The sequence below is a fragment of the Heliconius melpomene genome, chromosome 16, assembly GCF_056956725.1.
Source record: "Heliconius melpomene rosina isolate 202511_hmr_F chromosome 16, ASM5695672v1, whole genome shotgun sequence".
Classification (NCBI taxonomy): Eukaryota; Metazoa; Arthropoda; class Insecta; order Lepidoptera; family Nymphalidae; genus Heliconius; species Heliconius melpomene.
Genome location: NC_140404.1, coordinates 6,250,093 through 6,266,514, shown reverse-complemented (window position 1 = coordinate 6,266,514; position 16,422 = coordinate 6,250,093). Strand labels below are relative to the sequence as shown.

The 16,422-nt window shown below is 34.5% G+C and overlaps 1 protein-coding gene across 4 annotated transcripts in view; it reads right to left on the bottom strand.

Annotated features, from left to right (window-relative positions):
* Positions 1-16,422, bottom strand: part of rsh (Rap GTPase activating protein radish) — a 180,718-nt gene that overhangs the window by 30,643 nt on the left and 133,653 nt on the right. For all 4 annotated transcript variants that reach the window (XM_085199470.1, XM_085199472.1, XM_085199469.1 and 1 more), the window contains one exon: positions 1,922-2,059. In XM_085199470.1, coding sequence (XP_085055596.1) covers positions 1,922-2,059 — 138 coding nt within the window. The remainder of the gene's footprint in view (positions 1-1,921; positions 2,060-16,422) is intronic.

Sequence of the window (16,422 nt, the reverse complement as noted above, 5' to 3'; positions counted from 1 at the left end):
AGATATAGGGTGCCGTCGTTACAGTGTGGTATTCGCGCGTCGGTGTATCCGAGAACCTTTAGGGAGTGGACAATGGGGCTTGCGGAGTAAATGCTGTTATATACTCCGGCGAGGGCATAGGCGACGTCCATTGGGCTCCGATGTGTGCAAGGCAACTCGCATGTGATGTTGGTTGTTAAGCTAGGCCTACAGTACCTTAATTCGAATAGATTTTGTCTGTCGATGTAAGGCAGCTGATTGATATCTCCGATGAGTGTGACCTCGTTCGCTCCTGACAGTCTGGCCGCCATAACAATGGCCCCGAAGTGGTTCATGAGGGCTTCGTCCACCGTTAGCCGGTTTATAGCTATTCCCTCATGAAAACCGTTGACTAAGATCGAGGCCATTGTTCGCACTCTCTTTGTCGCTTTCGTGCCAAGGCGGTGCGCCAGCTTCTCTCTTAGATCTTTCGCGGCCTCTACTGTGGTTGTCGCTACTACTTCCGTGTCCTCATCGAAGTGCTTGATAATGTGAGTTGTCTTACCACGCCCCGGAACCCCATTTACCCAGGAAAGATTTGGTAGCTCCCAATTCACGAAGGCTGCGCCCGGCTCAGGATCGCTTGAAATGGCGTTTGCCATTCCGAGTATCCTATCGTCCAGCATCACCCTCGTGCATTCGGCCACTACTACCACTTGGTCGCTCTCTGATGTTAGCAATTTGGGGGGATCGTCTACTCTTTCATTTTCGACCAGGCCTATACAGCCCTTGGTGCTGCTATAGGCCGCCATGTACTGTCCCGTCATGCTTCCGTGAATGACACGGGAGCTGACGTTGTCATAGATGGCGGCTTTGGCTTCATCGAGTTCCACTTCCAGGAGTTTGAAGTTCCCTCTCTGGAAAGTCTGAAGGATCTTTTTACAGACATTGGTGTTTACCTCGCGGGTTGCCTTTAATGTGGCTAAGAACTCGATGAACGCATTTATAGCATGTTCCTTTGGGCTTCGGGCTATTTTTAGGTCAGGTAGTGTTATGTTGCCTCTGCTGTGCTCTAGTACGCCTTCGCGGTGTCCTTTTTGTTCCCGTTGATTTCGGGTATCGAAAAAGGATTTGACCTCTCTCTCTTGCGTGCTAGTTTGGCGCGCAGCCTTAGAGCCAGAACATTTTGGAGTTTCTTCGACTCCCGGAATGTCTTCTCTTTCTTTGGTGCTGGTTTGGCGCGCAGCCTTAGAGGCAGAGCATTTTGGGGTTTCTTTTTCCCTTGGAGCGACGAATCCCAGAATGGCCCTCGCCAAAGTCCTCGAGATGTTATGTTTGGGGGTGGGTGTGTTGGTCTTGCTTGTGGATGGCTCGGGGTACAGCTTCTCTTGCAGCCTCTCGGATCCATTTATTTTATATTAGTAATATCTTTCTTTGTGAAGTATATAATAACCTAATGGCTTATCCTTTTGTCTTAGACCTGATAATATAGTCTGGGAGACGGAATTTAATGTCGCATCTAGTCTTTATCTAGTGATTATATGGAGAATCATTATTTTTTTTAATTATTCTTAATTTCAGAAATATAAAAACTAAGGTTCTTTTCCTTTTTTGGCCGAGATCATCTTTTCGATATGTTCTACCGTAGTCCACCAGAAATGATAAACATCAACGAGGACCTATCGTGCACTTATAGAAGCCTCATGAACGTTGCTTACGCCCTAAAAATAATGTACTGTTCTTGTCCATGTTCGTACTACCATCCACCTCCAAGTTTCCCCAATTTTAAAAGATATATTTTTTTAAATTAGTATAGAAGTGAATCTAGAATAAGTATGCATTTTGTATAAATAAATTACAGCAATTATCGAGATAAGTATAGTTTGGCAAGTTGGTAACTAAAGAGAACGACTGGGACTATTTAAGGGATAATATAAATTTAGAGATTATTCATATATAGTACCTTCTGCATCAGGACCGCTGTCATGCTCCGACTCCGACTCGTCCCATATGGTGTCGGTGGCTATCTTCTGACGAGAGCATTCGATCCAGTAGCCGGGTGTGGGAATCAGGTTGTGAGGATATTCTTCACAAAATTCATCTGTAGAAAAATAATACATATATAAGTAACATATAATAAAATAGCTGAATTATTGTATAATTAAAAAAAGAGAACATAAAATTAGATCAGTTCAGATCAGTTCTAAAATGACTATATCATTTCTTGACTTGACTTTTCTTTTTTAGGGCGAAGCATTATTTTTTTCTTTTAATAAATAATGTAAACCACAAACAATAAAAAAAAAGCCTATTTTTTAACATCCCTACGAATTTCGGAAAATCTTTGTCTAGTGTAGGGAGCACTCCCTAAGGCCCTATATGTCAAATTTCATCTTACTACGCAGGGTAGTTTAGGGTTGTGTATTGTTTATCAGCCACTAAATAACGAAAGAGTTTTATATAGTATATATGTAGTTAAAGATATATATATTTAAAAAAATAACACAATAGATTTGGCAATCAACGACAAATATAGGTTCGATTTTTTTTTTTCATAACTAGAGGTGAAAAATACAATTTCGATTCGAGCTACAAACTTCAGCTTTCAGTATGGCACTGTGCCAGTTTCATAATATTATTATCAGGCGAGTTACCGCCCTTAATTTGAAAAGTTCTTTTATTAGAGAACTCTCAGGGGAGAAGCTTAAGCGAGAGCGGGGTATCTGGAGTCACGGAACTGGATAAATCCGGTTTACTTAATAACTTCTTTTTCGGTAAACCCCTTTTTCATTTGGTGTAACTCGATCGTTGTAACTGTTTTTATTAGTTTGCTTTCTATCGAACTTTGACCTAGTTAGAATGTGATATTTGTTGATGATAGACAACTGATTGAGACGTTTAGTGGTTCTTTTTAACGCCCATATTTCACTATTAAATTTATTTTTCCTTCCTTCCTGGCATTAATCCCGAATATTACCAGGGTCTGCCTTCCTACTCAACCTACTCCACTTTGCACGGTCTTTTGCGTCCTCGGTGGTTAGACCATTGGCTCTCATGTCCTGCATCACGACATCTAACCAGCGATGCCTTGGGCGTCCGGGAGATCGCGCTCCAGGAAATGGTATAGCCAGGCACTTGCATCCGACATAGTTCTTAGGCCGGCGCGTAACGTGGCCAAACCATCTCAGGCGACTCTCTTGGAGCTTATCCGTTACGTCACGGACCCCAAGACTACCTCGAATGAACGTGTTGTCTATGCGGTCAGATCGCGTTGCGCCGCACAAAAAAAAAAGAAAAATTAAAATAAACAAAAAAAAAAATATTAAATAAAATATTTTTTTTCTATTCTGCTATAATATAACAATGACATTAATATATTATAATAATATTAACTAAACTAGAAACACAATCGATACAAGTATCTGACAACAGCTGGGATTTGACTGACCGACTTCCTTATCTTCCGATTACCTTTGCCCTTTGGATCAACCTAAAAGCCGACATCGAGAGTTATTGCCAGATACTATTTAGATAACTTCTCTAATTTATTAACGTCGCCATTAATTTGTACAATAAATATTTAACAACATTATATTTTAACACTAACATAATTGATATTATCTACATTTAAAACTAACGGCCCAAACGTCCGCTGTGGTATTAATAAGATTGCTTAACACTAGAAGTGCCGAAGATTGATACCCCCCTTGAACCGCCGTCGTGACAAATTTGTCCCATTCTACTTATTACGTTGATTGTTGGTATAATACAAAAAAAATATTATTAAAATAATTCATAAAATATGTAGACCATATTTAATAATCAATTCTTATTCTTTTACAAACATAAAAGTACCAAAAAATAAAACACAAAAAAAGAATCAAATATTTCTAATACGTTCTAAGGGCGTGACAACTAACTGAATAACTCTTACAAAATTATAAGTTATTGAAATTAGTTAATATTATTATTAGGCCAAGTAATGCATTAATATATTCTTCATCAGTGATACATCACAGATGATTTATAACATTGCGTGGTAATGCCTCCAGAATTCGGCGGAAAATGCCAGCGGAGTGCATAGCACTAGGTTCCCAGGTTCCCTCTACCTACCCTACAATTGCCCACATTTGGTATCAAATGTTTTTCTGAAATTCAAGCCTAGCTTAGTCATCCTTTCATCTGATACCTCACTTGAACTAGCGGCAAAATTTAGTATTGACACCAATTTTACCCCACTTTTCAGGCTATTATTTTTAAAGATTTATACATAAATTTATAGTTTTCAGATTTTTTCCTGTACTAGTACTACATGTAGATGCTAGCTGCCAAATTTCATAATTCTAAGTTAACTGAAAGTACCTTATTAATTTGATTCCTTTTATAGTGTCGAAATACATGTTTTTTACTATATAAATAGTCATATCTTTTTTTAAGGGCGCTTTTTCAGGAAATCAAGGGACTGTAGTTCGTCATATAGTTCATATTCATATACTCATATGAATATCAACTCGATTTCTCCAAGCATTCCTGAGATAAAGGCACAGACAGACGGATGGACACAAAAATGATCTTATAAGGGTTTTTTTTCCTTAAAAGCTACAGAACCCTAAAAACTTAGGCATTGACTGCTAAACCTACTATTAAATTTTTTTCCGCCCCCGCATTGCCCTTTCCCCTCCATTTTTCATGAAAATATGTCAAACTATATCCTCAAATAATAAAATAATAATGGCGGGACAAAAATGACCCAGCGGCAGTTCTAGGTAAATCTAATTTTTTTTCAAAAAGTATGACTGCTATAAAATTATTTATATTTTTAATTAAATAAAGGTGTAAAATTGGTAATAGTAAAAAAAAATCATCTACATAAATTAACAAATAAAAAAGTTATATACAATCAACCTTGCGTTTGGGTCAAAAATGGGACGGCGGCGCTTCTAGTGTTAACACAAAAATAAAAATAAAATGTTAATATCAAACATTGCGTTTACCATATTAATAATTTTCGTTTAAAAAAAGGGATTTGGAACATTAAACAGAAAGTCCCTGATGCCAGTAGAGCTTTTATAAATAAAATATTTACATTGGGCCTAGCGCGGCCTGAGCTGTGTTCAGCGGCTGGCAAATGTGCGGAAAATACGCGTCCACATGCTAACCACATATTTTGGAAGTGAAGTTCAAACTCTATTGAATATTTCATACTTGTGAGATTTTTAAATTCATGTAAATATGTTATGAGATTTTAGATACGCTTCCAGGTCCAGGGTCGTCATGGATTCCAATAAATCTCGAATATATAGGTCAGTGACAGAAAAGATTATACGAGTATGTGCTTTTCGTTTTGCCAGTCTCTATCATTCGAATGTGTTTTTAAAATACAAATATGTATCTTTAGGTCTAGGTAAAAAAAATATAAAAGTAATGTACCTACTCGTATATATAATATTTTCTATTAATAAGTATTAATTGTGTATAATAATATCAAAATTAATTATATGAAAACTAACTTTTAATAAATTAAAAAATGTACGGACAAAATGTACAGACAATTTGTTAGTTATCGTTTCTTTTTTAACTTCGCTTTTTAGGGTAGGAAGAGAACCTGGGAACTTTAGGTTAAGCCACTTCCTTTCCTCACTTTCCGCCGAATTCTGATCGCATTGTATGTTGAGTGGCGGAATGCTATTGAATTCCTTCATTTCTCACCTTGTTAACATAGCAAGAAAGTAGGAATATTTATATTCTCGAGTGGGAATCGAACCTACGAGCTGTGGCCTGTCGCGTTTACACTTACACGCAAAGAAAAACAAAAATAAAACAAAAGTATCTTAAAGCTCTCCAGATTATCGATTTAAGTTAGGGTATTCTAAATCTCTTTTCAATTTACTACATACGTCTCTCTTTATATACGTTGTGGTAGAAGGGTCGAATTAGGATAGTTTCCTATTTGGTACGGTATTACCATACAATACACTTTCTATACTAAATGTTTATATAAGAAGTGTTACCCTTTTAAAGTGATATTAAGATAATCTCGTCTATAATGCGATATCATATTATGTATGTGTAGAGTAAAAATATGAGAGTTTCAAGAGAGAGAGAGAAAAAATGTCTCTTTATTTTATAATTATGCGTGTCTAAGTGTCTCTTATTTTCAGTTCCGTTCAGTTCTTAATTGATAGCGTTTCGAGCGTGCCAGTTGAGCACTAATCACTTCGCGTTGTATGGAGAACACGCGAAGGAGATTGTACGGTAAAAAAGAGATTATATTAAACAATAGGAGAATGCATGTCAAAGAGAGGTCCAGTTAGAGTAATGCCTTCACCTATAAAATAAAAAATAATAATAAAATAAATATATACATATCCATTTATTTTATAAATAGTTCTAATAATAATAATATAATAATGACGTATCGTCATCGATGATTTTATAAAGTTTAAAATTCACGTTGAATATCGTTGCGGCGTCGGTGATTGCTTAGAGCTCTTCAGCATCACGAATGTTTTTAGGGGAATGTGCCTCAAAAGACAAAAAAACGGAACCCTTATAGACGATAGCTTTGTACTCCGTAGTATCAAACTTAAAAAAATAATATCAAATAACCGTAGACCTAAGATACGGTTTCTTAGAGAAAATAAAAAAAAAAAACTTGGTAATTATATTTTTCGTCAACAGTCGGCGACGTATGAGCGGAATTTCATATAATATAAAACACAATTGCTTCTGTTAACTGAACATATTAATTTTATTTTTTTGGTCATTGCGAGCCACGAGTTGGCAAGCGGTGAGAGCAGGAACTAATAATATTTACAAATCAATGATGATCTAAACAGAGATATTTAAATTCTTATTGTATCACCAAAGAAAAACAAAGATAAACATTTAATATCATATTCTATTTAATAAAATCAATATAAAATATTATTATTTTTATAGTTTTTTAATAATTAAATAATAAACGAGCTTAAATAATTTGGATGAAATGTAAACAGTATATTTTTTTATGTAACTTTCATAGCATTTAATATTTTTTATAGTACAGACGTATATTACACACGTATAAATAGAATATACAAGATACTCGTAAAATAATGCTACGAAATAGCGTAGCACAAGTGCTACGCATCGATATCTTTAACAAACTTGTTTAAAATGCAAATTACAACAGCTATTTTGCATCTTAAACAAGTAGGTAGTCTCGAAAAATGGGCGGAGCCTGAAGAACGGAGTGTCTTAACACTAGGTTCCATCTGCTTAAGCATACGTATAAGGCATACGGCGTTAAGCAAAAAAAATATATCTTCTTAGCTTTCTTCTTTTTTCTGCCATTGATGATAGAGAACGTACAGTTCACTGTAAGGTAGAACACCAAGCTTTATGCAATACGCTTGGCGTTCATACTTAGAGTGAGCCGGTCGCCCCTTACGGCTTCTTCTTTTTTCTTTTTTTCACATTTCTTTATTTAAAAAAAAAATCAGTAAAGTATGTGCACTTTAACTGAGTGAATAACTGAATGAAGAACAGTTAATTAAATATATGTTTTAAATATATGAGAACTTATGATTGACGACTCTAGTTATATTTTTGTCATATATAAAGCAAGAATATATATATTATTTAAAATTACACAGCATTTATAAAATATATGTATATATACAATTTTTTTATAAAAGTATATAAGTACTTTTATTGCATTGGTTGACTGCCAAATATGTACTAAAACTTAATACTGCTTCGAAAAAGACCCTTGAGTCTGCTCAAAAATAACAACGTTGGATTCAAACTTTCTTCACATAATCCTTTATTAAATCTTATAATTGGACTGTCAAAGCTTGGATTGAATTGAAACCGTTCACAATTTTTAATTTATTTTTTTCAGTATGAAGAAAAAACATTTTTTAAGATATTTATGTATATAGAAAAAATTAAAAATATAACAAATAATTTTACAAACGTTTATAATAAATTTATTTATTAGTTTTCTGTTTTTCCCTGTTTTTAGTGTTATTCCATACTTAGGAAAGAAAAATACTTATTAAGAAAACGTATAAAAAAATTGAAAGTAGCGGGATTTCAATCCGAATGAATAACATGTAATAAGCGTATAAAAATTTCGACGTAGCTCATTAAGAACGAATGGCTTAAGGGTCAGTGAGCTTGAAAGTGTACCAAGAGGCACGGGTTCAAATCTCGCTACGTTCCAATTGTTACACATTTACTAAATAATAGAATAAGATATAAGATATATAACATAGATGAATCTATAATATTTTATTTTTGCGATTACACATTTTAAACAATTTGTAGAAGTCCATTATCACAAGAAGACTGTTCACAAGGACTACTGTAAAGTGTTATAAATGTATCATACTAAATATATGCAATTAATCCACTTAAATAGTTTCATTTAAAATAAATAAATTTACTCTATATTGGGGTTCAAAACTAACAACCAAAGCATTCCCTCTAATAAATGATAACTGTGCTACCTTTTCTTAAAACACTCACTTGTATATGAATTAGACAAAATATATTATACAAATATATGTAAATATTATTTGCTAAATATATACGTATATATTCAAAGAAAATAGGTTATTATGGTCACTGAGGCTATGTACATACGAGTACATTGTACCACATAACACAGACCGATTCTCTAATGTTTACTTGAAATAAAAAGAGATCCGCGGCCCATATAGCTGTTAGTTAGCTGTAGAGTAGACTTATACACAAAGGAAATATTAATTTCCGCAGCATGGAAAATATTTTCATTTCATGTGCGAGTGAGATCGCCGAGTAAGTTTTGTATTAAACAATGTAACGGATAATAAGTAAAGCAAATTATATTTACAATAGAAATTATCTAGTATAAAAACCACTCCAGGCGGAACTTAACGCCGCACTTAGTCGTGTCAGCGCAGAAGATTAGAGATAATTCACCACCATTAAATAATAATTAGATTTTCACTTTCACACTTTTCACAACTTTTATTATTCTTTGAAATGTGATTTTTCAGCTTAACGCTGTAACTTGCATGAACCATGGTAGGCAGAGGGAGTCTATATAGTGTTAAGACACTCCTGTCCTCACTTTTTGCCGAATTCTTTATTGCGTCGATTCAACGCGTGGTGTTGAGTTTCACTAAATACGCAAAGCCTCCAGAATTCGTCGGGAAATCAACGGAAGTGTTTTAATGGGAACGGAGTGTCTTATCGCTAGGTTCCCAGGTTCCCTCTGCTAACCCTATAGCTAAAAAAATATATACTTACGTTAGCCCATTAAGAATTTTCGTCTACACTGAAACTCGAGCGCCTCAAATATAGGTAGCGTAAAAGGGGAATTTTTATGAAGTCCGTGCTTTATCATTTCATGTGAAGGTTTAATTAATATTTCACTGTGTGTTTTCGCTCTTACCAAAACCCAAAGCTTGGCCCGATTTTAATTTGATATCGCTTTACGTTTATGCTTGTATTTTGGTAGAAAATAATTAAAAACATACAAGTGTTTTAAGTAAACGCTGGCAAAAATGTAAATAAATTTAGATTTGCCTTATACACTGCTTCAACTATTTACTTTTACTTTGCTAGTTTAAAAACTAAGATATTATCTACATTTATGAAGAACTGAGTTGTATGTTTGTAATCATTTATTATAATAATAACTAGTCTGTAGAGATATAGAGGTCGTCATGATGTAGCGGCACAAGGGTGTGACTGTAACGTGAGGGTTGTGGATTCGACCCTCACTCGAGGGAATCAATTAGTACCAAGGCATAAGCTTGACATTGAGTTCCATCACTCATAGAAATGCCCCGAGCTTCGGTGAAAAGTGGGGAACGGCTTAACACTACGTTACTTCTTCTTACGCTGCTGTGTGCGGGATACAGCATGAAGTAGTTAGTTAGTAGTTCTATAGATATATATAATCTTAAATTTACTCAGAGATTTAAATAGATTTATTTTATAAATACCATTTTTAGCTAACTAAACTGAATAACTATTATCTATTATCTATCTATATATATAAAATCGAAAGGTCACTCACTCATCACGAAATCTCAGAAACTACGTGTGCTAGGAATCTGAAATTTTGCATAGGAGTTACTTATAGGACGTAGGTGCTCGCTAAGACGGGAATTTGTAATATTCGACTTCTAAGGGGATGTTTTTGGGGTTGAAAGTTTGTATAAAACTTCTTTACTACAAATGCTAGGAGTCTCAAATTTTGCATGGACGTCACTTATAAGACGTAAGTACACACGGAAACGGGAATTTCCAATATTCCACCCCTAAAGGGTTGTTTTTAGGGTTGGTAGTTTGCATGAAACTTCGTTACTATAAGCGCTAGGAGTCTTAAATTTTCTATGGACGTCACTTATAGGACGCAAGTACACGCGAAGACGGGAATTTCCAATATTCCACCCCTAAAGGGTTCTTTTTAGGGTTGGTAGTTTGCATGAAACTTCGTTACTATAAGTGCTAGGAGTCTCAAATTTTCTATGAACGTTACATATAGGACGTAAGTACACACGGAGACGCGAATTTACAATATTCCACTCCTAAAGGGTTGTTTTTAGGGTTGGTAGTTTGCATGAAACTTCGTTACTATAAGCGCTAGGAGTCTTAAATTTTCTATGGACGTCACTTATAGGACGCAAGTACACGCGAAGACGGGAATTTCCAATATTCCACCCCTAAAGGGTTGTTTTTAGGGTTGGTAGTTTGCATGAAACTTCGTTACTATAAGTGCTAGGAGTCTCAAATTTTCTATGAACGTTACATATAGGACGTAAGTACACACGGAGACGCGAATTTACAATATTCCACTCCTAAAGGGTTGTTTTTAGGGTTGGTAGTTTGCATGAAACTTCGTTACTATAAGCGCTAGGAGTCTTAAATTTTCTATGGACGTCACTTATAGGACGCAAGTACACGCGAAGACGGGAATTTCCAATATTCCACCCCTAAAGGGTTGTTTTTAGGGTTGGTAGTTTGCATGAAACTTCGTTACTATAAGTGCTAGGGGTCTCAAATTTTGCATGAGCGTTACTTATAGGAAGTAGTTGTTAACACGTTAAGTCGAAATTTTGCTAAATTTGATACCTAAGCATGTAGTTTTGGGGCTGATATTGTATATATAATTTCGTACTTACAAGTGCTGGTCAAAAGTCTCAAATTTTACATACGAATTATTTTAGTGTCTACGTTCTACCCTAGATGGGATTTTGAAACAAGTTTTTTTTTCGAAATTCGACCCCTAAGGATGTGTTTTTCGGGATATAAGTTATAACATCTATTAACTAGATAATGTACTTCATATTCTACACATAATTAAAGGATATAAAAGCGAAATCTGCACATGAAAAGTATAGGCCTTCGTGGTGCAGGGGCACAAGGGTGTGGGTTCGATTTCCACTCGAGGTAATGCATTATTGTACATTAATATTTTTATTTCTTCGCTCTAGAAGCAATTCAAAAGCTGGCGTGAAGTTTGGCCACCCAACACGCAATGCCTCGAAAAATTTAGTGAAAAGTGGGGAAAGGAGTGTCTCAACGTTAGGTTCCCTTTGCCTATACTCTGTGCGGGATACAGCGTGAAGCTGAAAAAAGAAAGATAAAGAGGCCAGTCGTGGTGCAGAAGCACAAAAGTGTTATAGTAAATGCGAGTGGTTGTAGGTTTTATGTCTACTCGACGAAATGAAATATTTATTTAAATTAATATTTTCATAGGCAAAGCGTGACGTTGAGTTCCACCACTTAATACGCAATGAATGAAGAAATCGGCGGAAAATGTGGAACAGAGTATCTTAGCTCTAGATTCCTTCTGCCCACCCCACTGTGCGCTGGATACAGCGTGAAGTTGATTATAAAGCTATAAAAACTTAAGAATTAGGTCCATTAATATATCGATAATATAGGCTTAAAATTACTTAATTAATTAATTTTTGTCTCCGATCGCGAATCATGCAAAAATGGTATGATGGATGCTGGCAAAACCAAAGTGTCAAGCCTTTTACAGAATATTGGATGCTCACCGATTCAAATGGCTCTAAGTTGTATGCAAACATATGGTTCCAAATGATACTCGGGTGCATGCCTCGAGATGAGAACAGTACTTCATTTGAGGTCGATCTTGGGATCTTTACATTACCAATCGGTATTTTGACGTAAAGTAATGTCTCGCTCTGCCGGTGACTCCCAGTGTCTTTGATGCTCTTGCTTTCCGTATGATCGCGATATTAACTGATAGTTACTCGAAACGTTAAAGCCCAACATGTTGATACTGGGAGTATATGAAAATATTTTTTATTTGTTTAAATTAATAATGCTCTATAACAAAAAATTACATAAAAATGATAAGAGCCCTATCAGGAATGAATCTCTGTCAAGGCCAGTTATTTCATCTTTAAGTCTGTTTATGCAATTGTATATTATATGAATAGTTCAAATTAATACTTATATTTGTTTTTAACATATAGTGAAAGTAAAAGAAAGTAAAAAAAAACTAACCATATTGCAAAGCGCTCTAATCGTATCTTAATCCCTAATCGTTAATATATGTATTTACAAAAAAATACTTATAACCGATATTAAATCTTAGGTAATGTAGGTTGCATTCTTTTAAATCATTAAAAAATCTTATAACAATTATGCTAATATGGTACCAAAGTTATTGAAATATTCATATTAGAAATCACTAAGTGCGCTGCAAACATGAAATATTAGAACATAAAGTAATTCAGTATATTGAATAAATAATTATGTAGTTCAAGCGGGCGAAGCCGCTGGCGGTTGCTAGTTAAATATATTTATGAAATTATTTTCAGTTTTTAATAGAGAGATGCGTTAAGCAAGCTCATTTTGGGTGACGTTTTCTAACAACAAACTTTGCAAATCGTTGCTTAGCAACGGCGGTTGTTATAAACATGGCGGAATAAATTGCATGTCAAATTAATAAGTATTTTAATATATTGATATATATCGAAAAAATTACAAATATGAGAAAAAAAAGTATCCTATGTTCATCCCGGGACCCTCAAGTATCTCTATGTGTATTTTATCACAATTAAATTAGCGGTTTGGCCCTGATTGCGTAAATGACAGACAGACAGTAAGACAGACAGACAGACAGACAGAGTTACTTTCGAATTTATAATATAGGTATGGATGACATATATACACCTAATATGTATATAAATATTAGGAAAGTAGATATTATTAAACTAAATTTTACTTAAACAAATAAAGTACCTATGATGGAATTTTCTTATACGAATTAAACCATAGATGTGGCTCGGAACATATTGAATAGACATAAGCCGAGTGCAAGTGCCGATATCATCAAATTACATGAGATTTCCTCGCATTACAAAGATATTTGACGAACAGATCGAGGATGCGGTCTTGGGGAGAGAAAGACGATATTGGAGAATAGATGGTAGTATAGATCTTGTAGTTCTGTAAATTTATTTAGAAGGTTAAATATAAAATTCCAGTAAAATATAAAAAGCCAGTCGTGGCGCTGGGGCACCAGTTTGTCAGTGTAAAAGCGACTGGTTGTAGATTCAATCCCCACTCGAGGAAACGAAATATTTATTTAAATCTATATTTTCATTTCGTTGCTTTGGTTTGGAAGCAAAGCGCGGCGTTAAGTTCCGTCACTCAACACGCAATGCATTCAGAATTTAGCGGAAAGTGGGAAATGGAGTGTCTTAACACTAGGTTCCCTCTGCCTACCATGCTGTGTGTTGTATACAATTTGAAGCTGATTGAATTGAGATTAATTCCAATATGAATCATGTATGATACATTAAATATTAAATTACAAATTAATTTTGTTTTTATAGTGTCGTTTTCTTAATATAAATTTCAGTACTCGTCTCATGCTATAAAAAAGTTTTTAGAGCTAAAGTTTCATCATATCCATCTCTTAGCTAGTTAATTATTAAATAGTTGATAGAAGATAAGCCAATAACTTCAGGTTAAAGAATGTTTAAAACTTATCTTTTTAAAGAATCAATTGGGTTATCTTCGACAAGTTTTCTTTTATATAAAGAGCAAAATGTTGTAGTGTTATTTCATATTATTGTCTTATATTATGTTTAGTTTTATTTATTTCAGTTTCTGAGTAAAAGAGAGTGAGACAAACAACGTATGGTGGAATTTCTTGGAGGAGCACTTAGAGAAGATTCTCCGAAGTTCCTACATAAGCAAGGAAATACCGAAATTTTACGTTCTTTTCACACGAATATGAAATTGTAAGCTGCTATTACAATAAATACTCCTATTTTATAAAAATACATGACAGTATTAACATCATCAACTGCTTAACTTTCTTTTCCTTATCAGCTGATAGCTAAGTGGAAGTATGCTTACCGATATATCAAAAATATTTATATATTTAAATACAGCAGAGGGAAACTAGTGTTAGGACATTCCCTACCACGTTTTCCGTCGAATTCCGAGGCAATGCGTGTTGAATGGCGGAACTCAACGCCGCACTATGCCTCGACACAAGAGCGAAGAAATGAAAATACGACTGGTCCAAACAAGATACATTTTATAGTAGAAAACATAGGTCCTACACATTGAGCGGATAATAGAGCAAACTGAGCAATAGTTCGTGTTGTTAAAGAGTATTTTATACTAGCGACGTCCTGACACTATATAGTCGAGTACGAGCTCAATATCCGGAAACAAGCCATGCAATTTTATTGTCGCCCTTTGAAGACGCTCTTCGATTTCCTGCGAATCAACTGCACTTCCTTTAACATGAAATTTTCAATATATTCGTATAGGATCTATTAATATAATAATATATGTCCCATAGCATAGAAATATATTTTTGAAATATAAGATTTTTAAAAGTCAAGTTTCACACTTTTTTATTTAGCGATTATATAAATGAATCATTAAATTATTTTTTCCATTGTAAAACAATGTCAAATGAATGAATATTTGAACTTACTCTATTTACATTCACAAACATGGAACAAATAGAGTCAATTAGAGTCAAACATGGTGTAAATAAACAACTCCTTTGAGTTCGTTTTAAAACTAAATTTGCCATTGATAAAAATATTTTCATATTTGTAAAACTCATATCAACTCTGTGGGGTGAATAAATTTTAGTAAACATTTCTATTCTAATTTAAATATATAGGGAAGGTATTTTTAGATATTCAAAACCAATTCTTATTTGCATAGTAATATAAACAGATTTGTTTTGCATCAGTTGAAAAAAAATATTAGTTATATTATACGTATGTATGAGACCGTAGCGGCGTAGTGGTATAGAGTAAACGCGACGGTTGTGGGCTCGATTCCTATTTGGAGGAATGAATTTCGAAAATTCTATTTGGAAAATTGACATTTCCAAAATTCTGTCAAAAAATTAACAGTTGTGTCAGCTTATGAAAAATGGGTATGTTTATATAAAATTTATACCTACGTAGAACTGTAGATTTATTAAATAAAAAAGTAAAAAAAAAAAAATTAAGTTAAACGGTTTTATATTGCAGATAAATGTACTAAAAGCTAAAAAATAATTTCATGGAAATTATGATTACTAAAATAAAATCGTGGGGCACGTCCAATATCTACAATCGAAAGACATGGCATGAGACTTCACCCACCTAGTGGTAAGTAGCAAGTGTCCCCACGATTTTATTTTAGTAATTATAATTTATTATTTATCTGCAATATAAAACCGTTTTACTTAAAATTTTTTTTTTACTTTTTTATTTTTAAGTTTTTAGTTTTTATTTCTCATGCTATTCAATTCGTTGAGTGCCTCATTATTGCAAGGTTAATGGAGAATGTTACGATCGACCCCCCCCAGAGGTCCAATAGAGGGGCAAGGCTATGTACAACAAGCTGTGCCTGAATCTTGAGGGGAAAACGCTAACGACATATCATTTTTATCCACCCTAATGCCATACAGTTCTCGGCGCGCTTTTACCTTTTACCTTAACTTGGGTGGTGTACCCCTAGCGACGTCTCATTTTTAGCCACGCTATAGCCACACAGTCCTCGACAGGATACCAGATCTTGACTTAGGTGGGAGATTCATATTGTAATATTGTATAGTATACTGTATTATACTTACCAAGCTCTTTATTTTGATACCCATATTGACGGGATTGAAAACTACATTATCCGCCATTTTGTAGCAGTGGCCATCTTTGATTTTGATTTTGTATAGTGCCCTGAATTCTACTTGACAAGCCCTTTCATTTGATACCCATATTGATGGGATCGAAAAAAACTAACTTGTCCGCCATCTTGTAGCGGCGGCCATCTTGGATTTTGATTTCGTGTAGTCCACTGAATTCTACTTGACAAGCCCTTTCATTTGATACCCGTATTGATAGGATTGAAAAAAACTAACTTGTCCGCCATCTTGTAGCGGCGGCCATCTTGGATTCACAATAATATTGAATATGGATAATTGTA